Source organism: Pezoporus flaviventris, unplaced genomic scaffold (assembly GCF_033815535.1).
Source record: "Pezoporus flaviventris isolate CSIRO_AGI_PZ_B2104156 unplaced genomic scaffold, CSIRO_AGI_Pfla_v1 ptg000109l, whole genome shotgun sequence".
Classification (NCBI taxonomy): domain Eukaryota; kingdom Metazoa; phylum Chordata; class Aves; order Psittaciformes; family Psittacidae; genus Pezoporus; species Pezoporus flaviventris.
The window spans coordinates 992,399-1,018,660 of NW_026892657.1; the positions used below are offsets into that span (position 1 = coordinate 992,399).

The following is a 26,262-nucleotide window of genomic DNA, read 5'->3' on the forward strand; positions in this document are numbered from 1 at the left end:
AAGTATCTTCATCGTCACTGTCGTTGTCACCTATATCTCTTTTTGTTCGAATTTGCAGGGTCTCTAATTTGCCTTTGAATGGTGACCTTTTCCAAATTGGACAAAGAGTTGGTAATCCTAGGGTGATTTCTTTAGCTGGACCTTCCACTGATAGGTGGGTAGTCCAGGTTCCATCACTTGCTGCCCAAACAAAATGTCCTATGCTACGCACCATAGAATATTTACAGTCTAACCAGGAGTGAAACATCGCCTTTCCTCCAATTTTTAGTCCTCGACATGCGCATCCTGCCATTAAAGCAATTTTAACTGAAGGTATTGTGATTTCTTCGGGGTCAGAGTCACAATTTAAAATTTTGGTACAATTCCACCAAGGAACATTTTTAATAGCATCTCGACTAACTCTGTTCATGGATAACAAATTATCAATGTTTATGTTTTCTGTCATATTTTGCTTTCCTGTCCATTTAAGGCACCAAGATGTGTTTCCAATATATTGAAATTTCTGTAAAATGCTCATTGACCAAGCCGCCTCCCAGTTTTTGTTTTCACACTCCCATACTGTTTCTTGTTTGTTTACTTTGGTTTCTTTGTCATAAACACACTTCCCGACTCCTTTTTCATAAGAGGTAAATTCTGAATTCAGTTTCTTTTCACATAATGATTTTGTTATGGAGGTTCCTAGAATACCTTCCTTTTGATATTCTGTCACTGTTATATTTTTCGTTACCTCTTTTTCCTGGCAAGTGATTGTTCCGTTAATTTCTGAAAGTGAAAGCGTTATTATTCCCCATTCAATCGGTTCTCCAGCTGCTTTGGGTATCGGCAAACATGCTGTTATTCTACTTGTGTTTTTCATTTTTGCGAAATCCTTAATCAGACCTATCATTAAATTTTCTTCAGGATCTCGGCGATATGTTTGAATTATCTGTGTGGGATTCACTGATCTTTTAGATCTTTTTCCTATAACCTCAGTCCTATAGAATCGTTTACCTTTAAAAGTGTTGGTCCCTTCAGGATGGTTTTTGTGAACTTGCAGATCAGAATGGCATCTTGTTTTTGTTAAATCATTTTTCTGAGAATTTCCTAGAACAGGACTGAATGTCAATTGTGTTAATGACCAGATGACAATCAAAATTTTGTAATAAAACCCAGACATCTTATTTACATTTCAGCTTCAGTTTCGTAGGGCCTAGCATCTGTGTTTCCCAGACTCTTGGAACTCTTTTTACCCGCGTATAATGTATCCAAGAATCCACCCCTTCTACCTTTACTGCAGTGAACGTTGTTAACAGTACTTGATGAGGTCCGTCCCACTTCTCTTTTAATGGTTCCTCATTCCAATTTCGGATGTATACTTGATCTCCTGGCTGAATGTCATGCACTGGATTTTCCAAGGACAATGGTCTGTTCCACACCAGGGTGCTTCTCAGTCTGGTTAGGGTTTTACCTAGAGATAGCACATAATTGTAAACATCCTGATTCCCTTTAATGTGGGTATTGGGATTAGGTTCTGGTGCCTCATATGGTTTCCCATAGAGGATTTCATAGGGGCTTACTGACATTCCACTTCTAGGTTTTATTCTGATTCGCAACAAGGCAATGGGCAGTGCTTGTGGCCATTTTATTTTGGCCTCTTGGCATATTTTACTGATTTGTCTTTTTATTGTCTGATTCATCTTTTCCACCTGCCCACTAGATTGGGGTCTCCAGGGAGTATGTAGATTCCATGATATTCCTAACAGTTTACTTATCTCCTGTACTATTGTTGCGATAAAGTGTGGACCTCTGTCTGATGATATTTCTAAAGGAACACCGAATCGTGGAATAATTTCTCTGAGCAACCACTTTACTGTCTCTTTTGCCTGATTGGCGCGACAGGGAAGGGCCTCTGGCCATCCAGAAAAGGTGTCAACCCCTACTAATAAGTATTTATACCCTTGCGTCTTTGGTAATTCCACAAAATCAATTTGCCAATAATCTCCTGGTTCCATCCCTATTCTAATCCTTCTCATTTCAACCTGTCTCCTTACTATTGGGTTATTTTTCAAACAAATTTCACATTTTGACCCTATTGATTTTGCCATGGTTAACATCTGTGTGGAAATTATTCCTCGCTTTAAATAAGTCACCAATGCTTCTGCACCCCAATGACATTTTTGATGTTCGTTCTGTAGGATTTTCCGCATTATAGCTGGCGGCACTATTATTTGTCCAGTTACTGTTACATACCATCCTTCAGAATTCTTTTGAGCCCTTAGAAGTCCTGCCAATTTTTCATCTTCCTTTGAATAGTTTGGGTCTTGTGAGAGATAGGTATGGAGTGGGCTTACCTTGAGAGGTATCAGTGCCATTACATTCCATACCTTCCGGGCCACTTGTCGAGCTGTCCGGTCTGCCAATGTATTTCCTTCAGATATCTTTGAAGTTCCTCCTTGATGTGCTTTACAATGCATGATGGCCACCTGTTTAGGCTTTTGCACAGCAATTATTAATTCCAGAATTTCTTTTTGATATTTTATGTTAGTCCCTTGAGAAGATAGAAGCCCTCGTTCTTTCCATAATGCTCCATGTATATGTACTACACCGAACGCGTACTTTGAATCTGTCCAGATATTTACCTTTTTGTCATTGCTCAATTCCAGTGCTCTCATAAGAGCTATGAGTTCAGCCCGTTGTGCTGATGTTCCAGGAGGTAGCGCTTTTGCTTCAATTATCTTTTGCTGTGTTGTTACAGCATATCCTGCATACCGTGTTCCATTTTCCACAAAGCTGCTACCATCTGTGAAGAGTTCCCAGTCAGGCTCTTCGAGAGGTTCATCTTTTAAATCTGTTCTACTTGCATATGTATGCTCGATGACCTCTATACAGTTGTGTTCAAGTGTCCCTTCTTCTAGGTTCGTTCCTAGAAAGGCTGCTGGATTTAACAGGTTAGTAGTCTTTAAGCTTACATCATCTTGTTCTGTTAAGATCGCTTGATATTTCATCATCCTGCTAGGGGATAACCAGTACCCCCCTTTTTGTTCCAAGACGGTTGTCACCATATGTGGCACAAACACTTCCATGTGTTTTCCCAAAGTCAGTTTTCTGGCTTCCTGTATTAGAACAATAGTCGCTGCTACTGCTCTCAAGCATACAGGCCATCCCGCACTTACTGGGTCCAGCTGTTTTGAGAAATATCCTACTGGTCTCTTCCAGCTCCCAAGTTTCTGAGTTAACACTCCCAGCGCTAATCTCTGTCTCTCATGGATGAATAACTGAAAGTCCTTTGTCAGATCTGGGAGTCCCAAAGCCGGAGATTTCATTAATGCCTCTTTCAGTTTCTTAAAGGCCTCTTTCTGTGGTTTATCCCAAACAAGAACAGGTGATTTTTGGGCCTCATACAGGGGTTTAGCTATGAGTCCATAGTCCATTATCCATAATCTGCACCACCCTGCCATACCCAGAAATGTTCTTAACTCATGTAAGTTCCGTGGTTCTGGAATGGCACAAATTGCCTCTATGCGATTTATTCCCAGCTTTCGCTGTCCTTGTGAAATTTCACATCCTAAATACAACACAGTTGTGCATGCAATTTGCGCCTTTTCTTTTGAGACCTTATACCCATTCAGGCCTAGTTGGTTTAAGATTTCAATGGTTACCTTTATACACAATGACTCCTGCTCTGTTGCAATAAAGATATCATCAACGTATTGCAATAGGAGATATTGCGACCTTGGTACCTGTATTTTTCCTCGAGTGGTCCATGTTTCCAGTTCTTTGGCCAGTTGGTTTCCGAAGAGAGTTGGACTGTTCTTAAATCCCTGTGGGAGTCTGGTCCATGTTAATTGGGTCTTTCGTCCATTCTGTGGGTTTTCCCATTCAAATGCAAACAATTTCCTGCTATTTTTGTCAAGAGGAATGCAGAAAAAGGCGTCTTTTAAATCAATCACTGTAAACCATTTATACTTTTCCTTCACAGATGTTAACAATGTGTAAGGGTTTGCAACCACTGGGTGGATATCTTTTGTTATTTCATTTATGGCCCTCAGATCCTGGACTAACCTGTACTCACCATTAGGTTTCTTCACGGGAAAAATTGGGGTGTTATATTCTGATTCACATTCTTCTAAAATTTGGTATTTTAAAAATTTCTCAATGGTTTTTATAATTCCATATCTTGCTTCTAATTTCAGGGGATATTGTTTAACTCTTACTGGCCTAGCTCCATCCTTTAATTCCACTATTACTGGCTGAGCAGTTTTTGATTTTCCTGGAATTTCTGTTTCCCAAACTGTCGGTATTACAGCTTGTTCTACCTCCTCGGGGATTTGAGCAATAGGTTTATCTTTTAAAACCAAAATTTGTCCTGCTTTGGATTCCGGAATCTGCATTATTAATTCACCATCTTCAAAAATAATTGTTGCATCCAATTTAGCTAACAGATCTCTTCCTAAAAGAGGAACAGGACATTCAGGCATATACAGAAATTCATGTGTCAACTCTTTCCCCCCAAATCGCAAATCTAGGGGCTGTAGGAACGGCCGTGTTTCCTCCTTCCCTGTGGCCCCTACGATTGTGGTTGTCTTTTTCCCTAACCTTCCGTGGAAGTCATTTAAGACTGAATAGGTAGCCCCTGTGTCCACTAAAAATTTTACTTCTTCTTCTCCCAATTGTATTTTCACAAGGGGCTCCTTAACTCTTGCTTCGGTTAGTCAGCTTTGATTATTATATTCCCCCAGCACCATTGCCTGAGCTACTTCCGATCCCACAAAAGGGTTCCTTGGAGACATAATTCTTCCCCTTAACGGACATTCATTTTTCCAGTGTCCCTCCTGTTTGCAGTTTGCACACTGATTATATCCTATTCTTTCCACATTTACTCCTGTACTCGGGTTATAGAATCCTCTTCCTCGTCCTCGTCCCCGCATATTTCCTCTCCCTCTACCTCTAGTGTTAGTGAAACCCTGTTCTCTCCCCTGGACCACTGCCAATAGATTTTGCTGTTGCCTCTGGGAACTCTGTTTTTCTCTATTGTTATACACCTTCCAAGCTACTTCTAGCAATCTGTCTAAGTTTCGCAAGTCTGCTCCCTCCAGCTTCTGCAATTTCTTCCTAATGTCATCCTGAGACTGTCCCAAAAAGATCAAAGCTAATTGTACCTTAGCCTGTTCAGTTTCCATATCCAGATCTGTATATTTCTTTGCTGTCTCTTTAAGTCTTTCCAGGAAAGCAGATGGTGATTCTGTCTTTTCCTGCCTTACATTATATAGTTTTGACCAATTTATTGTTTTAGGCATAGCATTCTGCACTCCAACAATCACCCAATCTTGATATCTGCGCAAATTCCTCATTCCCCTTGCCGTGTTATAATCCCACATTGGATCCTCTGTAGGGAAATTTTGATCTACATTTCCTTCAACCAATCCCTGTCGTATATCCTCCCGGACCCTTTCTCTTGCAACCCGCAACACCATTTCCTTTTCTGTTGAATCCATGAGGGTGTCTAAAAGCACCTGGATATCATCCCAGTCTGGATTCTGGGTTTTAATGATCATTTTCATTACACGGGCTACCTTATCAGGATTCTCTCTATATGTCCCTGCTGATTGTTTCCAGATAACCAAATCCCCAGGAGAAAAGGGCACTTTAACATACACAGGTCCTTCTGTTCCAACTCCCTGTCTTAAAGGCGCAAGCACTGCACTAGGTGCCTGGGACGCCTGAGTCTGTACTTTCTTTTTCCCTTCTCCCCTCTGACGAGTTCGGTGTGAAACTGGAGTAGCAGGAATCTCTGTCTCTCTGCAATCACAATCACTCTCACTCTCAAGACCATTATCACTATCATTCTCCTCCCCCCTTTCTTCCTTTGCTACTAGCGGTACAAGCGGAGCCACTGCCAAATCAAGATTTTCATCATCTTTCTGGTGCTGCAAACTGTTTTCTACAGCAAAACATCCAACACACTTCTTCTCAGTAACACATCCTTTACATTGTTCATTTGCATTTGCTTTAACAACTAAAATCCCACAAGACTTCTGCCATTCCTTGTTATTCCTCAAAGTAAAGAAAAGGTCTACATACGGTACTTCATCCCATTTTTCTTCCCTTCTACAAAACAACATTAGCTGCAAAACAGTATTATATTCCAGAGTCCCATTTTCAGGCCACTTTTCCTGATCCCCTAGTTGATATTGTGTCCACCAAACATTACAATATTCAATCAATTTGTTTTTCCGCATACTTTGTCCAAATCCCCCTTCCTTCCAATGGCTTAGCAAACAGCCTAGTGGAGAGGACTTGGGAATCGGCGACATCTTGTGAGTACAAAGGAGTTTCCTTTTGTACCACAAATCCTAAGGAAAACTTGTTTCCTGTATAACACTAAGTTACAGCACTTATCTACACCGATGCTGTTCCTGCAGCATAAATACCAATACCAAACCACGTTTGCCGAACCTGCAGAGCTTTCGTTACTGTCTAACGGACGACGCCTAGGCTTTTACCCCGAGAGCTCTCTAGCCCCAACCAAGTGCAGCTTTCGCCACGTCTAACAGGCAGGCTTTACTACTAGCCCAGCCACACACACACAGCTTTTTGCTGCGTGTAACAGGCAGGCTTTTTACCAGACCTTTACCAAAGCTCAATACCATACATTTACCAAAAGTCGGTACCGTAACCTAGATCAAAAGCACCTTTCTTACCGTATCAGAGGTCCGTCGTGAGCAGCGGAGGTCGGTCGCGGTCGATGGCTCCCCGAGAACTCTCGGTGCCGGCTGGAGCAGGATCGAAGCGCGATCCGCCTCAGCAATGCCCGCGAGGTCCCATCTGGGTCGCCAAAATGTTAGCGTCGAGACAAACACATAACCACCGGGATGGTTATATGAGGTGCTTTATTGAGGCGCCGGGAACCAGGGGTACGCACCCAAATCTGGTTCCGATTCCCGTCACATCGCGTTCGTAATTTATACACTAAAAATTTCGTAACTAATACATATTCAACACAGATTACATCATTGGCTAATGCATATGCATCAAAGATTGCTACATCAGTTTATTACAACATCAGCCTCTTCTGCGCCTGCGTCGCTCCCTCTGGTGGTCGTCCTGATGAAGTAAGGAGTCTTCCTCAGATGAAGTAAGAAGTCTTCCTCAGGACCTTTTCCTTACTTGGATATATCCCAATCCTTGTGTGGACGCTAGCATTTTCTTATCAGCTTCTGGTATGCTCTTCTGGCTACCTTATGCATAGGTTCCATTTGGGTATAGTCTCCAGTACATACCTTTCTAAATCCACCCATACACATATCATTGCAACACTGATTACAGAACAACCGTGATACAAAATTGCAAAGTTACAACATTTTTAATATACAAAACCTCACTACTGATTTATAAATTTCTCGAACATAATCATTTCTACTATTTTATATAATTATTCTATTGTAAAAACTTCACCCTCTCTAACAGACTTACTACAGTGCTTCTTATAAAAGCGGGGAACTGAGCCCTGAACTTTTTACAGTGCTTTTTATAAAAGCGGGGAATTGAGCCTGAGACTCTAAAGCAGCTAGCAGGTCTAGTGGCTGTAGGGAAGGCTAAGGGATTTTTTTTTGCAGATCCTAATACAATATTTGAGGAGAGTGAGTGGCGAAAGTTTGGTGATGAACTATTTGACTCAGTGCTTAATGATTATAAAAAGGCAAAGAAACTCGGTAAACCACGGAGGGAAGTAATGAACTGTATAAAAAGATACAAGGCAGAAAAGATAACTGCCGCGGTAGCAACGGAGAAACTAGGAACAGACGTCCCCGGTCGGTTGAAACCGGGGGAAGATTACAACTCGTTCCCCCCCCCAACTCGCGGGAGCACAGGGTTTCCCACCCCCCCCACCCCGTACCCCCCCACCCCGCACCCCCCCCTTCCTTTTCTCTCCCTCCATCAGAAGGTGCCGCGGAGGAGGTGTAACCCCCTGCTCCCCCACCACCCCAGTTCCGAAAGTAGGGACTTTGAAAAGGACAGAGAAAGTATATTAGAAGGTATACGCATGATAAATGTCGAGGAATCCGAAAGAAAGAGGGCGGTGCCTCGGCGCCGGATCGATTGCGGCGCCACTGTGAAGCACGCAGTAGAAAATAGGGGTCATGCGCTAGCGGGAGATTTAAAGGAACCGCGAGCCTTTCCAACTCACTATGCCTTAGACTGAAAAAATTTTTAACTCAGTCACGGAGGAGCCAGGTCTGCAGATGGCTACATACCGAACGAGATACATCTGATAAGAAAGACACAGCTGCGAGCAACGGAGACCCCGAGTTCGGCGCAGGATCAGCCCCCGAATCCCCTGAATCCGAGCCAGATTTATATCCTCTGCTTCCAGACCCTGACTGTCTCCCGGGTCGGTCTGCTCAGACTCACTGGCCCTGGAGACGCTCAGTTGTAACAATGGGTAACCAAATATGTGAACATTACTGGGGAATTTTCTGCAATGGGCATCTTTGCATATCCTGTGTTTACTACACAGCAGCGGGCTAAAGAGTGGGAAGCTTTTGATCTCAAAATAGTTAAGGAGGCCTGACAAACAGTGACCACGTATGCGTTAAAATCCTCTTATACTCAAGCTGTATATATTATGACTTTTTCTTGCAATTGACAGGGGGAGCCCATACAGTTTCTCTGTGATACTCATGTACTAGAAGTTGGTAAATATAAGAATGTCCAGGTTTCTATCAACCCTTGGAGACCTCTGTAGATACTGCTGGCCACTTCTTCCAGCACAGGCTGGCCACCTGTGTCGGAATGAGTGTGCATTTTGGTCAGTATAAAAGCCCAAGCCTCATACGATGTGGGGGAGGCAGAGCCTCTGCGGGGACTCCCGCTAAGGTTGAGCCTGCCACCTCGCACTGCAATGATGCTTCTCGGAGCTGGTTTGCTGTTAGTCTCCACAGGGTCCTTGTGCCACGTTCTGTACGTGGGACTGTGTATTGGGAGTAATAGTGGCTTTTGCAGGGACTAAAAAAAAAAAAAAAAAAAAAATGGAGGGGGGGAGAGAGAGAGTAATGATGCTGCACTTAACCTGTCTAACCTGTCTACTTCTCAAGAACTGAAGAACTGATAACCTGGGGGAGGGGGTATATTTGTGTCCTCCTGCCTACAGGTCCATGGTGACTGCCTGCAAAGTTTGTCAAGCCTTGCCATGAGCTGGACAGACGAATGGAGAAACCTGATGCCTCAGCTACAGGAGCTGACCATGATTACCCCAAGCAGAATGAGATAGAGGAAGAGAAAGAACAAATAACTGCAAAACATCACTTAGGGGCAGTTGAAAAGTAACATCCTGAATATGTGTGCTTGTAAAATAGCTATTATTAGAGGTTGTGATTTTGTGTATAAAACCACCTGTATTTACTAGCTAGTTGCTAATAAGAAACTGCACCTTGTATTGTATAGATTTGTCACTTGTAAAAGAGATGTTAGAGTATGGAAATTTGCAGTAGCTGCTAGAAAATGCTGAGGCAAAAGCGCGAAAAATTTTAATACAATGGTAGTGTTATAAAGCAGGTGATGGAACAAATTAAGAGGGGGGGAGAATTCCACTGGTAAGAAATTCCTTTGGCTAGTCCTTCACTGCCATCAGCATCTTCAACATGCTGCTGCACCCTGTAATAGTTACTCTGCTAATGTAAATGTGTGTGTGCCTTGCTGTAGTAGCGACTTGTTACTGGATAAAACAAAAGGGGGGAGATGTGGAGACAGTGTTCTCACAGGAGAATGCATAATTGGTACATAAACTTTGAATAGTCCTGAAAGATACAGCAAGGCCATGAGAGGCCTGAAGAAGCTTAAGCAAGCAAGATAAGAGGCTGGAATTCACCAAGTTAATGAGAACTGTGGACTGTTGGCAAGCTTTCAAGGTTGAGTTCTCTCACCTGTGTTTAACCAATTATATGTTAGTCACTAAGGGCCTTCAAAACATGTATCCAATCATAATATGCCAAATCACTGTAAGTGCTTCAGCTCAACTAAGCAGACTGGGTTGCTGAGTTGCTAAGCAGACAATTCTACATCGAAGGCAATTCCTGATTTGTTTTAATGTTGACTCTGTAAGACATGCAACACTGCAGAACCTTTTGTTGTTGGAACAGGGATATGGATGTGAAGAGTTTGATGGAATGTGTTGTATGAGTCTCTCTGATTATGCTAATTCGATGCACGAACAGCTGAGAACCCTGGCTCAGCTTACCCAGCAATAGTAAATGAGCAATATCCTAAGAATAACTAGATGGTTGTCTTCATGGGGCATTACAGGTTGAGTCAAACACTGTTTAAAAGTATTGCACTTATGTATCATTGATTAGGTTAATCATCGTAGCTATTAGACTTGTTTATAGTTGTGTGATAAAACAGGTGAACAGAATAACCCATAATGCCTTGCTTGCACAAAGAAAAAGGGGGGAATTGTTGCAGAATGACTCTAAGAGCAGAACCATAGAGTTCTGGAGGACTGTGCAAGCAAGGCAGGGGGTGGCCCCCACAGGTGGCCGGAGACCAGACCTGGGAGGAGAATGTGGAGGAAGCTGTGGGGGCTAACCAATACTGTTATGCCAAGAAGGAGTGGCTGAATACCACTCCTATATATGTGTGAACTGCGTCACAAATAAAGTAGAAGTTGCTTATCACCCATATTGGGTTGGCCTGTCTGCTTCTTCTCGCCGCTTACAGTAGTATTGGCTCCCCATGGGAGAATCGAACTGGGGAACTGTCAGCATCTTATGATTAATGTAACGAACACTTTTGACCAAGGGTGGATAACAGGGAAAACTTGGGGGGTATGATATAAGGAACCAGGAGCCGATAGCGAGGGCCTCATTTTAATAAAGAAGGAACCAATCCCACAAGATCCTAAACCCATAGGACCTAACAAGCAGAAAAACCATCAGAGGAAATTCCTAAAATAGACGAAGTGGGGGTTAAAAATGACACAATAATTTCCAACAACTCAATGAATCTCGTATTAAATGACACTCAAAATCCTAAGGACAGTAATAGAGACAACTTTCTTTGGAAATTAATGGAAGCTAGTTACCAGTTGTTAAATGCCACCAATTCCAGCCTAACCAAACACTGCTGGCTGTGTTATGGGATAAAGCCTCCTTTTTATGAAGCAGTGGGAGTTACTACAAAGGCTAGGTGTGTAAATGGTTCTAACCCAGCAGAATGTACATGGGGAAAAGAAAATCAAGGGATAACATTGACTCAGGTCATCTGGGAAGGGCAGATGTGTAGGAAAAATTCCAAAACATCAAAAACATCTATGTGACGTTAATACAACTGCTACTAAACAGAAGAAAACAGCTATGTGGTTATTACCAGCCAAAAATGCCAAGTGGGTTTGCTGAAACATAGGTGTAACACCTTGCCTGTCGCTAGAATTGTTTAATGATTCCTCAGATTTTTGTATCCAAGTCATGATAATACCAAGAATTCTTTACCATCCTGAAAATTTTATGTATGACCACCAGACTGCCCAAGACCATCACCTGTTTAAATGAGAACCTTTCACTGCATTAAGGATAGCCACTTTGATGATCTTGGGAGGTACAGGAGTAGCCTCATTAGTAAAACAAAGTAAAGAATTTCACACCTTAAGAATGGCTGTAGATGAGGACTACTGTCAGAATTGAACAATCCATAAGTGCCCTAGAAAGATCTGTAGGGTCGTTATCTAAAGTAGTGTTACAAAATCAAAGAGGATTAGACCTAATGTTCCTACAACAAGGAGGGCTTTGCGCCGCACTTAAGGAAGAATGTTGTGTGTATGCGGATCATACTGGAATTGTAAGGGATACCATGACCAAGCTACGAGAAGGACTAGAAAAAGAGGAAAGGGAGCGAGAAGCCCAACAAAGTTGGTATGAGTCATGGTTTAATTACTCTCCATGTTTGACTACATTACTGTCTACCATTGCAGGCCCCTTAATATTGTTAATTCTTGGACTAACTTTTGGCCCCTGTGTGTTTAACAAAGTGATTGCAATTGTGAAAAGCAGGCTAGAGGCCGCCCACTTGATGCTCATTAGGGCTCAATACGAGCCACTAGATCAGGAATCTGCAGTAGAAGCCACTAGATCAGGAATCTGCAGTAGAAGACGCCTTAATTTTAAGCCACGCAGCACTCCAAAGATTTGATGAACAAAATGGTAAACAGAAAAAGGGGGGATTGTAATGAGTAAATTCCTGTTTGGTAATCAAACCTTGCTTGCTTAAGAGTTACTGGAAAATTACGACACTTCGACATTTTGCTTATAGACCACAGGCATCTGGTAAAGTAAACGATGTATGGGGGAAGGAGATAAGGAGCCTTCCTCCCCACACCCACCGGGAGGCAGCATGAGACCCCTTATCAACAGGTCACACAGACGCAGAGGACGCCCGGAAGTGACACGTATATCGGATGAAGAAGAGTATAAAACCAGTGACTTTGGGGAAGTGGGTTGCGCGCCGTTGGCGGAGCAGAGACTCCCCGGCCGCCCAGTGCTGTTTTGCTTGCTGTCGCTTGCTCAATAAACTGATTTGATTCATTGGTCCGGCTCTCATCAATTTATTTGAGCCACATTCTATAACAGAGGTTGCCTTGGCTTTTGCTGTGTCTTTACTTTGCCTTTACATTTGTATTTGCCTTTGCCTTTCCCTTTGACTTGCCTTTCATTAGCTTGCCTTGCCTTTTGTTTTGCCTATGCCTAGCTTTGCCTTGCCTTTGCCTTGCTTTGCCTTTTCCTTTTCCTTTCCATTGCCTTGCGTTTGACTTGCCTTGCCTTGCTTTTCCCATTGCCTTTTTCTTTCCCTTTAGCTTTATCTTTGCTTTTGCCTTGCCTTGCCTTTTCCTTTTCCTTTCCATTGCCTTGCGTTTGACTTGCCTTGCCTTGCTTTTCCCATTGCCTTTTTCTTTCCCTTTAGCTTTATCTTTGCTTTTGCCTTGCCTTGCCTTTTCCTTTGCCTTTCCATTGCCTTGCCTTTGACTTGTCTTGCCTTGCTTTTCCCATTGACTTTTTCTTTCCCTTTAGCTTTAGCTTTGCCTTTGCCTTGAATTTGCCTTTGCCTTTGCCTTGCCTTGCATTGTCTTGCCTTCCCTTTGCTTTTGTCTTGCCTCGCCTTTCCTTTTCCTTTTTCTTTGACTTTACCTTTCCTTTGACATTCCTTGGACTTTGCCTTTGTTTTTTTTCTTGCCTTCCCTTGCCTTTGCCTTTTCCTTTGTCTTAGCCTTTGCCTTGCCTTGAATTTCCCTTTGCCTTTGCTTTTCCTTGAATTTCCCTTTGCCTTTGCTTTTCCTTGCCTTGACTTTACTTTTTCCTATGCCTTTGCATGGCTTTTGCCTTTGCCTTTGAATTTGCATTTTCCTTACCTTGTATTGCCTTGGCTTGCCTTGTCTTTGAATTTGCCTTTGCATTTGCCTTTGCCTTTCCTTGTGCTTTGCTTTGCCTTTGCCTTTGCGTTTGCCTTTGCCTTTGCGTTTGCCTTTGCCTTTGCCTTTTCGTTTGCGTTTGCCTTTTCGTTTGCGTTTGCCTTTTCGTTTGCCTTTGCCTTTTCGTTTGCCTTTGCCTTTTCGTTTGCCTTTGCCTTTTCGTTTGCCTTTTTCCTTGCCTTTGCCTTAACCTTTGCCTAATCTTGCCTTGCCTTGCCTTTGCCTCTGTTTTGATTTGCCTTAGCTTTGTCGTTCCTTGCCTTTCTTTGCCTGGCCATGCCTTTGCCTTTGCTTTGACTAACCTTATGTAAGCGGCGAGGAGAAGCAGACAGGCCAACCCAATATGGGTGATAAGCAACTTCTACTTTATTTGTGACGCAGTTCACACATATATAGGAGTGGTATTCAGCCACTCCTTCTTGGCATAACAGTATTGGTTAGCCCCCACAGCTTCCTCCACATTCTCCTCCCAGGTCCGGTCTCCGGCTACCTGTGGGGGACACCCCCTGCCTTGCTTGCACAGTCCTCCAGAACTCTATGGTCCTGCTCTTAGAGTCATTCTACAACAATTCCCCCCTTTTTCTTTGTGCAAGCAAGGCATTATGGGTTATTCTGTTCACCTGTTTTATCACACAACTATAAACAAGTCTAATAGCTACGATGATTAACCTAATCAATGATACATAAGTGCAATACTTCAAACAACAGTGTTTGACTCAACCTGTAATGCCCCATGAAGACAACCATCTAGTTATTCTTAGGATATTGCTCATTTACTATTGCTGGGTAAGCTGAGCCAGGGTTCTCAGCTGTGCGTACATCGAATTAGCATAATCAGAGAGACTCATACAACACATTCCAACAAACTCCTCAGATCCATGTCCCTGTTCCAACAACAAAAGGTTCTGCAGTGTTGCATGTCTTACAGAGCCAACATTAAAACAAATCAGGAATTGCCTTCGATGTAGAATTGTCTGCTTAGCAACTCAGCAACCCAGTCTGCTCAGTTGAGCCAAGGCCCCGGCTGAAGCACTTACAGTGATTTGGCATATTATGATTGGATATATGTTTTGAAGACCCTTAGTGACTAACATATAATTGGTTAAACACAGGTGTGGGAACTCAACCTTGAAAGCTTGCCAGCAGTCCACAGTTCTCATTAACTTGGTGAATTCCAGCCTCTTATCTTGCTTGCTTAAGCTTCTTCAGGCCTCTCATGGCCTTGCTGTATCTTTCAGGACTATTCAAAGTTTATGTACCAATTATGCATTCTCCCGTGAGAACACTGTCTCCACATCTTCCCCCTTTATGTTTTTATATATGGTTTGGGTGGCCCTACTTGAGCAGGGGGTCTGGGCTAGATTATATCTCCAACATATGCCAACTACAAGCTGCTGGGCCTGCCCCCTTTTTCTGCTGTATGGCTCTCTGGTAACAGGCTGTATAGCTCTCTGTTCCTTCACATCAAGGTCTGGCATGGCCTGTGTCCCCACAGCTCCACGCCTCCTGGGTTGCAGCCAACAGTGGAGCTAAAGGTTCTTGGTGGCAAACACAGAAGCCAACCCAGTCTTGCCCTTGATTGTGGCAGAAGGCATTTTGTCAGCCTCAGTCCTTGCACCTTGTTGTCCATGCACAGTTTCACCTGCTTCATCCAGTAACAAGTCTCTACTACAGCAAGGCACACACAAATTTACATTAGCAGAGTAACTATTACAGGGTGCAGCAGCATGTTGAAGATGCTGATGGCAGTGAAGGACTAGCCAAAGAAATTTCTTACCAGTGGAATTCTCCCCCCTCTTAATTTGTTCCATCACCTGCTTTATAACGCTACCATTGTATTAAAATTTTTCTCGCTTTTGCCTTAGCATTTTCTAGCAGCTACTGCAAATTTCCATACTCTAACAGCTCTTTTACAAGTGACAAATCTATACAATACAAGATGCAGTTTCTTATTAGCAACTAGCTAGTAAATACAGGTGGTTTTATACACAAAATCACAACCTCTAATAATAGCTATTTTACAAACACACATATTCAGGATGTTACTTTTCAGTTGTCCCCAAGTGATGTTTTGCAGTTATTTGTTCTTTCTCTTCCTCTATCTCATTCTGCTTGGGGTAATCACGATCAGCTCCTGTAGCTGAGGCATCAGGTTTATCCATTCGTCTGTTCAGCTCATGGCAAGGCTTGACAAACTTTGCAGGCAGTCGCCATGGACCTGTAGGCAGGAGGACACAAATATACCCCCTCCCCCAGGTTATCAGTTCTTCAGTTCTTGAGAAGTAGACAGGTTAAACAGGTTAAGTGCAGCATCATTACTCTCTCTCCCCCCCCCCTTTTTTTTTTTTTTTTTAGTCCCTGCAAAAGCCATCATTACTTCCACTACAGTCCCACGTACAGAACGTGGCACAAGGACCCTGTGGAGACTAACAGCAAACCAGCTCCGAGAAGCACCTGCGAGGTGGCAGGCTCAACCTTAGCGGGAGTCCCCGCAGAGGCTCTGCCTCCCCCACATCATATGAGGCTTGGGCTTTTATACTGACCAAAATGCACACTCATTCCGACACAGGTGGCCAGCCTGTGCTGGAAGAAGTGGCCAGCAGTATCTACAGAGGTCTCCAAGGGTTGATAGAAACCTGGACATACTTATATTTACCAACTTCAGGTACATGAGTATCACAGAGAAACTGTATGGGCTCCCCCTGTCAATTGCAAGAAAAAATCATAACATATACATGACGACTCTTTTGACATCAGGGGCACAATCCTGGGACCCAGTCTGATTGGCCCTTGGATTTGGCTGCTTTGCCTTTCAGGCACTGGAAGCTAAGGTGACCTAGTTTGCCACAAGCATAACATCTTTTATTTGTGGTTTGTAGGGGTTGCATGGCTGTAGCAAATGAGCCAGCTAACATTGTCTGTTGCTGTTCTAAAGAGCCTATGCGTTCTGCAGCCTCTACCATCTCTATTAATGATGCAGATTTTGGTAGGGACAGCAAAACCTCTCTACAGTCCACATTCGTGTTCTCAATAGCCAATTTTAGTAACAAAGATTCTTTTGCTTCTGGATGATTGAACTGCCTATCTACGGCTTCTCGCAAGCGATCTATAAATTGCATATAGGGGTCATCCTTCCCGTGTCTTATCACGGTGAACGAGACCGGTTTCCTTCCTATTTCCAGAATAGTTGCAAATGCCCTTAACGCTAAGCGTGCTGAGTGTCTCAAAATGTCTGGCACCAACTGAGCCTGAGTCTGAGGAGTAGCAAATGCACCTGTTCCCATTAGACGATATACCCCTACTCCCAGGCGTGGATCGCCCGGTGGCCAATTTAAGTTCTTTAAAGCCTGCACCTCACAAAGCTCCGCCCATCTGTCCTTCCGCAACAACTTTTGGGTTGGGGTTAAAATCAATGGGGCTAATTGATGACAATCAAATGGGGTCACAAGCTGTCCACCCAAAATATTTTCCAATAATGTTTGGGTAAATGGCAATAGTAGCCCATTTTGCATCACAGCTTTTCAAACCTCCTTTACCAGTTCCCAATTGAAAGCCTGATGGGTCCCAGGCTGATTGGGCTGGACCACCACTGGAAATGTCAAGTGAAGGGTTAATTCCAACTTTTCCCCTTCCTTGATTCCGTCTAAATGCACTTTTCTCCACCCTTCTCTTATTTTACTCCCTTCATCTTCCTCTTTTTGCTCCCCACAGCTCACAGCCATCATCATTCTGCCTGAACCCTTTTTATGTGAAACTGCAGGTCGCATATGTGGCAGCAATGTTATCTTTTGTGAGACCACAGTCCCCTCCTCATCCGAGCTTTCTGACACTTTCCTCCTGCTCTGCTTCACTCTCGTCCATCTGAACTGCTGTTTCCTGTTTTGCTGACTCTCTACTGTGAGTAGAATTCAGAAAGAATTTTGATGGCAATGGTAGTATATAAAATGTTGCAAAAGAATTTGCAAAAGGACAGAAAAAGGGGGGAATTTGAGACAAGGGGGCACAAAATCACAAAATGGAATATAGAAACCTTTAGAATTAGTTTTAAGTAATGTTAAGTTTGATGGCTTAGTAACTAAGGTATAACACAAATCACTACTGCTACCACCAATAATAACAATGACAAAGGAAATAACAAGGGAAGAGAATACAACATCTCACCACCAGCCGACCGATAACTTGCCCCCCAGCACAACCAAGCTCTGACCAATACCTTCTCCATCCCCGCAGTCCTAGCCCTTCTGGGTAACTCCCAGTTACATCCTGGGCATGACGTGCTGTGGTATGGAATACCTCTTTGGTCAGTTTGGGTCAGGTGTCCTGTCTCTGCTTCCTCCCGGCTTCCCCTCCTCCCTGGCAGAGCATGAGACTCACAAAGTCCTTGGCCAGACCAAAACATCAGGCCAGAAGTCAAAACACAGCACTATACCAGTTACCAAGAAGGAGAAAAATGACTGCTACTGCTGAATGCAGGACATCCCCATTTACAAACACTCTTCTTCCCAGTCACATGACAGAGAGGGCTTACAATCAAACTGTAATTTGGGATGCACATTCTCCAGAACCCCACAACACCCAAGAATGCTTGTGATTCTTTCTTATTAGTTGGTGGGGACACTGCTGTATCACCCCACATGATAATGTCATCAATGTATTGCAGGTGTTCTGGAGCTTGCCCCTGTTCCTGTGCAGTGTGGATCAGTCCATGGCAGATGGTAGGGCTGTGTTTCCACCCCTGGGGCAGTCGGTTCCAAGTGTACTGGATGCCCCTCCAAGTAAAAGTGAACTGTGGCCTGCACTCCACTGCCAAAGGAATTGAGAAAAATGCATTGGCAATATCAATTGCGGCATACTACTTGGCTGCCTTTGACTCCAGTTCATACTGAAGTTCTAGCAGCTCTGGTACGGCAGCACTCAATGGTGGTGTGACTTCATTCAGGCCACGATAGTCTACTGTTAGTCTCCACTCTCCATTAGACTTTTGCAGTGGCCATATGGGGTTGTTAAAGGGTAAGTGGGTCCTACTGATCACTCCCTGACTCTCCAGTCTACAGATCAGCTTATAGATGGGAATCAGGGAGTCTCGGTTGGTGCAATATTGCCGTCGGTGCGCTGTTGCAGTCGCCATTGGCACTTACTGTTCTTCAGCTTTCAGCAACCCCACAACAGAAGGATCCCCTGAGAGACCAGGCAAGGTGGACAGCTGCTCAATTTCCTCAGTCTCCAAAGCAGCAGTACCAAAAGCCCATCGGTAAACACAGCACTGCACCAGCTACTAAGAAAGAGAAAAATGACTGCTACTGCTGAACCCAGGACAGACATCTTCACAGAGACTGAGCTGCGCATCAAGTTCCTTCAGGCATTGGACTCCTAGCGGCATTCCATACCTGAAAATGACCCCTACTTCCACGTCACTAAGGCCATTGAGGCCTGCCACATCCACCTCTTTGACATCATCACCCAACGAGGAGCTGCTCCTGACTGCCAAGGGGCAGGCTCTGAACGAGGGGTCCATCTTCCATAGTTGGGTGCTTCAGAAGGTCTCCAAGTTCTTGTGGACACTGGAGTGCAATCTCTGGTGCAGGGTGGGCAGTAGCCTGGACTTGCTGCTGGGGCTGTGCATGAACTTCAGCCTATGCTTCAGCAGGGTGGGGGCCAATTTCTGTGGGCAGCTGGCCATCCTCTTCCAGCATGTGGCCGCTGCCACTTTCAGGAAGGTTGTGAAGGAGGCAGTGAAGAAGTTCCGGGAGGAGATGAATTCCTACATGCTCATCTCTGCCTTAACTGTCCTGGGGGGCAGAGCAGGGGTGCCGGTGCCCACTGCCCAGCCAGGGATGCTGCAGCCACCCATGGTGCTGCTGGGACTTCCCGCCCCTTGCCTGTTTCCTCAGTGACCTCCTTGTTGCCTTCAGTGATCTGTGGTTCTGCTGCCTTGTCGTCCTGGCCCAGGATGTCACCACCTGCCTGGAGTACACACTTGGTGAGGTGCAGGGGGATGGAGATGTGCCTTGTCCTGGGAGGATACGGGGACAAGCTCACACTGCCCTGAATATTTGTAGCATAGAATTACAGAATCATTTAGGTCGGAAAAGATTTTTTTAAAGATCAAGTCCAACCGTTAGCCTGGCACTGCCAAGTCCATGACTAAATCACGTCACTAAGTGCCACATTACACATCTTTTAAATACCTTAAGGGATGGTGACTTTACCATTTCCCTGGGCAGCCTGTGCCAATGCTTGACAACCTTTTTGGGGAGATTATTCCTAATATGCAGTCTAAACCTCCCCTGGCATTACTTGAGTCCATTTCCTCTTGTCCTATTGCTCGTTACTTCGGAGAGATCGACTCACCTCACTACAACCTCCTTTCAGGTCTCCTCCCCTCAGCCTCCTTTTATCTAGGCTGAGCAACTCCAGTTCCCTCAGCTGCTCCTCACAAGACCTGTGCTCCAGGCCCTTCACCAGCTTTGTTGCCCTTTTCAGGACCCACTCCAGCACCTCAATGTCTCTTGTAGTGAGGGGCCCAGAACTGAACACAGTGCTCGAGGTGCGGCCTCACCAGTGCCAAGTACAGGGGGACAATCATTTCCCTAGTCCTTCTGGCCACACCAGCGCTGATAAAGGCCAGGATGCTGTTGGTCTCTTGGCAACCTGGACACAAGCTGGCTCATATTCAGCTGCTGTTGACCAACACCCCATGCTTCTTTGCAGCTGAGCAGTTTTCCAGCCACTCTTCCCTAAGGCTGGAGTATTGCATGGGGTAGTTGCGGCCCAACCTGCCACTGAGCTTTGTTGAACCTTATACCATTGGGTGGGAGAGGAGCATCCACTTTATGCATGGGGTTATATCTGTGGGGAGAATTGACTCTGCTTTTCACCCCAGGTGACCAAAACCATCCTAGACTTCCACTGCGCGGAGGAAATGGCTTTCAGCAGGCAGTAGCAGGAGCTCTTTGTCTAGTTCTGCATGGCTTTCCTGGATGACCTGCTACCCTACCTGAACTGTTGCCTCCAGGTGCTCTTTCCCTGGGCACAGATTGCACATGCACTGGGTGAGACCCTGGTGTCTAATGGGGAAGGGGGGAGCCCTATCCCCCCAAAACTGCAAATGGTGGAGGCACTGGCAGCAGGTGGCGGCTCGGGCCAGGGCCCACCCTGGTGCACAGGTGTGGGGATGCAGTGGGCTGGGGCCAGCAGGAATGCTCATGCTGGTGGGCGCTACGGCGGCAGGTACTGGATCCCCAGTCCACCGCCCTCTGTGAGGTGGGAACCCCAGTGCCACACTCTGACGCTGTGGCCCTAAAGCAGCTGGGCAGTCCCAAGCTGCAGGAGCTAGTGGTGCTGCTGGTGGCCAGGCTGTGGCGCAAGCCGTGCCTGGGGCTGAGAGCCCCACAGCTCAGTGTGCCACTGCAAGTGTTCACCACAGAGCTGCTACCCACCCAGTGCCAGCAGTACCCGGTGGTGCTGCACTGCACTCACTGCACTGAGCCCTTCCCACTCTGCCTGCTCATCAACCCCACACTCTGTGTCCTCGACACATGCCTCATCACCAGCTCTGAGGGCTGTGCCAGCCTCCGTGGCTTCTCTGTCTATGTCCCACACTACTGGGCTGTCCATGTCTCCAGTATGTAACCCACCAGCCCTGCCTGCCCCCCAGGGGTCTGCCTAGCACCCCAGTTTCCCCCTGACCACTGCTCTCCAGTAGCAGGGGTGGACAAGCTTAGGGAGCCACTGAGCTGAGAGGCAAAGGGCTGGGCCCCTGAAACAAGGGGGCACAAAATCACAAAATGGAATATAGAAACCTTTATAATTAGTTTTAAGTAATGTTAAGTTTGATGGCTTTGTAACAGTAGCAATGGAAAATTACTGAGGTGCATGATACATAGAGGAAAAAAAATAGAGTACACCTAGAGAACATACTGAGAAGTCTCACAAGATAAATCGTTATAGTTGTGACACAGTTTAAGAAAAACAGTCTAGAAGAACAGGACACAGGGATAAGGAGTATCTGGGAACCGCAGGTGTCCAGGATGGCCTACAGTTAAACTAACTGATAAGTAGGAGGACAGGAGGATTATTATGTCTCTGGTGCTAATGAACCAATTAAACTGGTATGAGCATCTACTAGGCATGCTTCAAAGGCTGCCAGAAGTGATGAAGATTGTTGGAAGAAGCAAACGACCCTCAGAGACCACCACCACAATTCTGTACGCATGCGGGGAACTTTCTGGAAAATGATGTAATCCATACGTAGCCTCATGAATATGTATGTATGCCCAGTGGCTATAAAAGGACAGCTTGTGTGGCAATGGGGAGACACACGTTAGGAGGAGCTATCCCCCGTGTCTCCCGGCGCTGCAATAAATACCGGCTTTTCAGCTTGAAAACTTCGTTGGCAAGTTTGCTCCTGGAGTTTTCTCCGTATCACCACCCATGTCATCCAGCACGAGCTGGACTACCTGGATGGCATCCTCTTCATCGACTGCATGGACACATGCACCTTCACCAACATCGGCTGGATGGAGTTCCTGGACTGATCCCCTTGTGCCTTGTCCCACCAGAGCAGAGCCACAGTGGGGCCCTGCACTAGACAATGGCTAAAGAGGCAAAGCAGCACTGCAGGGACTTCTACTTGCCATTACTACAGCCAAAATACACACTGCGAAGGAGGGGGGGGGTGGCAGAGGAGGTGATCCCTGGGGCTCTGCCCTAGGCTGGGGGCTGCTCTGGGAGAGGGCAGAGCTCCATACTCTGCCTGAGAACAGGCCTCAGCTCCCAAGGACTCCCACCTGCACATGGTGGCAGCAGCACAGGCAATGTGTTACTTAAGGAAGAGAGGGGGCTGGGCAGACCCCCCCAAAGTGTGGTCAGAGCCTCATGGAAGGACAGGTGACAGTTGAAGCTTTTATATTGTTTTTATTTGCATATAAACAAGACAGAACCTAGAGCAGCATTAATTTAAAAAATAAAAAAGAAGAAGAGTGGTGTGCAGCCAGGGGAGCACCCAGCCACCCAGGCCACCCATGCTCAGACAGCCCTCTGTCATGTCAGCCCCCCTGGGCCATGTGGCCAGACCCCAGTGTGATGGGATGAGCAGTGAGAAGAAGACGAATCTGTTTGGCATGGCCAGCAGGGCGGGGGCCATCCCATCCTCACCCACCCCACAGGAAAGTTAACCTTCCTGTCCAAAGTCCTTTGTGAATTTCTTCACCTTCAGGAGATCCTCAGCATTCACAGTGGGGTGGGTGGTGGCCAGCGAGCGCAGCATGTCTGACTGCAACACAGGCAGGCAGGGTGCTGAAAGCAGGCACTGGAAGGGGTGGCACGAGCTAGGGACCCCCCCCCCCCCCCAGCAGCGCTGGCTGGTGCAGGTACTTGAACCCACCCTGGGCGGGGGGTTCTATGGGGTTGGGGGTTGGCACCTTTGCCCCATGGCAGCACTGGCCCAGTGGGTGGGAGTTGCCTGGAGGAGCCAAGCTCCATCCCCAGTGTCCCTGGAGGCTCCAGCAAGCAGGAGGACCCCACCCTAGCCCTGCCCTTCCTGGGGACAGGCAGAGACACTGTAGGAGGAACAGGGAAGTGGCAGGGCCAGAGACTGGGCCAGGCCAGCCTCCAGGACAGGTGCCTGGTGCAGAGGCGGTGACCACACTCACCATACAAACAATGGGCTCCATCAGCTTGTCACTGGGCACCTCCATCCAGGTCATCTCAGTGGCACCCAAGTCACCAGGTGAGCATGGTGTCAGGAGGTCATCCACAAAGGTGCCAGGGGTGGTGCGGGAGGGACCGCAGACCTGCAGCAGAGCCAGGCAGGATGGTGGCCGTGGCAGCAATGCCAGCCATGGGGAACCCCCTGCCCGAGGATAGATCCTCCTGTGCCAGGAGCATTCCCCACTCACCTTCTTGAAGTGCGTGGCCGACTGCACCTTTCGGACAGGCTGCATGAGGGCATCCCGCACAATGATGCTGATGTCGGCTCCCGAGTAGCCGTCAGTCTTGCAGGCCAGCTCCTGGATGTTGGCCTCAGTCAGGCAGTGCAGGGTATTGCCCAGGTGCAGCTTGAACATCTGGGCCCGTGCTGCTTCTTCAGGCAGTGGGATGTAGATACGCTTCTCGAACCTGAGGGCAGTGCAGGCAGGCAGGGGGTGAGCCCCACACTGCCAGACCCTGGCTTTGTGAGGGCTGGAGCAGAGAGGGCAGTTGTGTCCTGCTCACCTTCTCCTGATGGCCGAGTCCAGCACCCAAGGGATGTTGGTGGCACCCAGCACCAGGATCCCATCGCTGCTGTTCCCCACACCTACACAGGAACACAATACAGACAGCTCAGAATGATCTCCAAGGAACCATGCATGGGACACAGGCATCTGGCAGTTTCTCCCATGCCTGCCTGCCCATCCTACTCCCCCCTCTCCCTATTATCTCCCCACCCACGCACCCTGCATCTGCACCAGAAATTCTGTCTTGATGCGCCGGGCCGCCTCGCTCTCATTCTCATTGCGCGAGCCACACAGCGAGTCCACCTCGTCGATGAAGATGATGGAGGGCTTGTGCTGCCTTGCCAGCTCAAAGAGGTTCTTCACCAGCCTGGGATCAAACAAAGCAGGGGATGGGGTCCCCACTCAGGGACCCTGCACAGCACCAATGGCACCCAGAGCCTGTGACGGTCCCTGGGTGAGGAGACCTGCACAGCTCCAGCACCTCCTGCCTGCCCTGGGAACCCTGCACTGGCAGTGAGGCAAGCACCATGCTGGGAGAAGGGCCAGCCTCTGCAAAACTGTGTGAGGGCCCATGTTCTCCCCTGGGACCGGTTATCTGCATTAACAAGGACCCAGCCAAGCTCCAGTGGGAAGGCCAGGAGCCAGCCTGCAGCAGCTGCGCATCCCTGCTGCCAACTTACTTCTCGCTCTCTCCCAGCCACTTCGACATCAGGTCAGAGGACGACACAGAGAAGAAAGTAGAGTTGCTGGCCTCGGTGGCCACAGCCTTGGCCAAGTAGGACTTGCCGGTGCCAGGGGGCCCAAAGAGCAGGATTCCTCGCCAGGGTGTGCGCTTCCCTGTGACAGAGGTCAGCATCACAGCTCCCCCATCCCTGTGCAGGCCAAAGCCCTGTGGGCCCAACAGGGGCCCATGTTCCCACTGCTCAGGGTCACCTCCCAGCACACAGTTGCCCCTGCTGCCACCCCAAGGCACCTCCTCCATGGGAGAGTGGCAGCCATGACCCTCACCGGTAAACAAATGTGGGAATTTGATGGGCAGGATCACGGCCTCCTTCAGGGCTTCCTTGGCTCCCTCCAGGCCGGCCACATCACTCCACCGCACATTTGGCTTCTCCATCACGATGGCACCTGCGAGGGGGTGGTACTGCTCATGTGGCCCCACAGAGATAGGCACCATGGTCCTGTTGTCTGATGAAAGCCACAAGAGCCAGAGCCCTCATCCCTCCCCACCCCTCTGCCCTACCAAACCTTCCCACTCACACCAACCCCACTGCCCCTCAGCACAGAGACTGGTTTTGGGGCTACCAGACCCCAGCAACACTCCCCTGGTCCCGTCCTGCACACAGCCTGCTTTCCTCCCCACAGTCACCCTCACGATGGCCATTCAGGAACCCCTCCGCTGGCCCTGCAGCCAGCCAGCCAGCCAGCCAGCCAGACCATGACCAACTACACCCAGCATAACCTCTAACCCATCAGCTGCTCCTGCAGCTTCTTCTTCTCAGGGTTCTCGCCTTCGCTGTCACTGTCACTCCTGGGGAGAGGGTACATGGGTCAGGAGTGAGACTAGCCCTAGTATAGCCGGTCAGGGAGGAGCCCTGCACCCTCACGCACCCCTTGTTGTCATTCTGGGACTCCTTGACTGGCTTCTTGCCCTGCTTGTCCTTGTTGCGCAGGTATTCCTTCAGCTTCTCTGCCCTGTCCAGGTACTGCATGCACTTGGCTCGGATGCTCTCCTTTGCCTTGTCGCTGTGAGCCTCATCTGCAGAAACCCCCAAGCGTCACCCATGGCCCCGCGTTACCCCTCCCCCACCCCAACCCCGGACCCCCCAAGCCGCCGGTCTCACATTTGATGGCATGCAGGAAGTACTCCACGGCGTGCTGGTACAGCCGCAGCGCCTCCTCGTAGTTCTTGGCCTTGTCCTCCTCCGTGGCTTTGGTGACCAGGTCGATGGCTTTCTGGCGGAGGAGGACGCAGCGCCATGAGTCAGACACCGAGGACGGACTGGGCCATTCCCACACCCGAGGGGGCCAGGGCCGGGCCAGGACTGTTCACAGCGGGGCGGCTAGTGGGACCCCTTCCGCAGCGCACGGCCGGACAAGGCCCTCCTTCCCTCTCTCCCCACAGCCGCGGAGGGGCACGGGCACAATGAGGACGCCCCAGCGGGGCCCGGCCCTGCACCGGGGCCGAGAAGGCCTCCCCACCGAGACGGGCGGAGGCCCCGCGCCAAGACAGGAGCAAGCCATATCCATGCTCCGGCACACCCCCGCCAGTACCTGCAGGGTGGACGTTGTCATCTCATCGCCCGCTGTGGCCACTTCTAGCGCGGTCAGGCCCGACGGAACGGAACCCACGGAAAAACCCACGACTGCGGCTGTGCGCGACAGAGCCTCCTACCGGCAACGGCTGTGCTGTGCTACGCCCCCTCAGTCCTACGACACGCCCCCTCTGCCCCCGAGTGCACGCACACGAACATAGAATGGTTTGGGTTGAAATGGACCTTAAAACGAATATAGTTCCAACCCCCTGCCATGGGCAGGGACACAGGGTTGCTCCAAGCCAACCTGGCCTGGAACACTGCCAGGGAAAGGGCAGCAACAGCTTCTCTAGTT

General features: G+C 47.6%; 1 protein-coding gene and 1 pseudogene across 1 annotated transcript; one reads left to right on the top strand and one right to left on the bottom strand.

Moving 5' to 3' along the window:
• The first annotated feature begins 11,823 nt into the window (after positions 1–11,823).
• LOC133281906 (conserved oligomeric Golgi complex subunit 8-like) lies at positions 11,824–22,019 on the top strand (annotated as a pseudogene).
• A 565-nt stretch (positions 22,020–22,584) lies between these two features.
• Positions 22,585–26,051, bottom strand: LOC133281903 (vacuolar protein sorting-associated protein 4A-like). The gene is made up of 11 exons (XM_061477793.1): positions 25,927–26,051; positions 25,497–25,608; positions 25,264–25,411; positions 25,122–25,183; positions 24,661–24,780; positions 24,333–24,489; positions 23,871–24,019; positions 23,651–23,732; positions 23,335–23,554; positions 23,089–23,229; positions 22,585–22,709 (listed from the first exon to the last, which is right to left on the bottom strand). Exons 1-11 carry the CDS (start codon positions 25,945–25,947, stop codon positions 22,608–22,610), a joined length of 1,314 nt encoding a protein of 437 aa, XP_061333777.1. The 5' UTR covers positions 25,948–26,051; the 3' UTR covers positions 22,585–22,607.
• Positions 26,052–26,262: the final 211 nt, after the last annotated feature.

Bases quoted from the DNA above. Each gene is read 5' to 3' on its own strand.
- LOC133281903 (XM_061477793.1), bottom strand. From the start codon at position 25,947: ATGACAACGTCCACCCTGCAG. The intron at 24,490-24,660 runs GTGAGGGTCATG...CCTCTGTCACAG, and splicing joins ATTCCCACATTTGTTTACCG to GGAAGCGCACACCCTGGCGA. The intron at 22,710-23,088 runs GTGAGTGTGGTC...CCTGTGTTGCAG, and splicing joins TGGAGCCCATTGTTTGTATG to TCAGACATGCTGCGCTCGCT.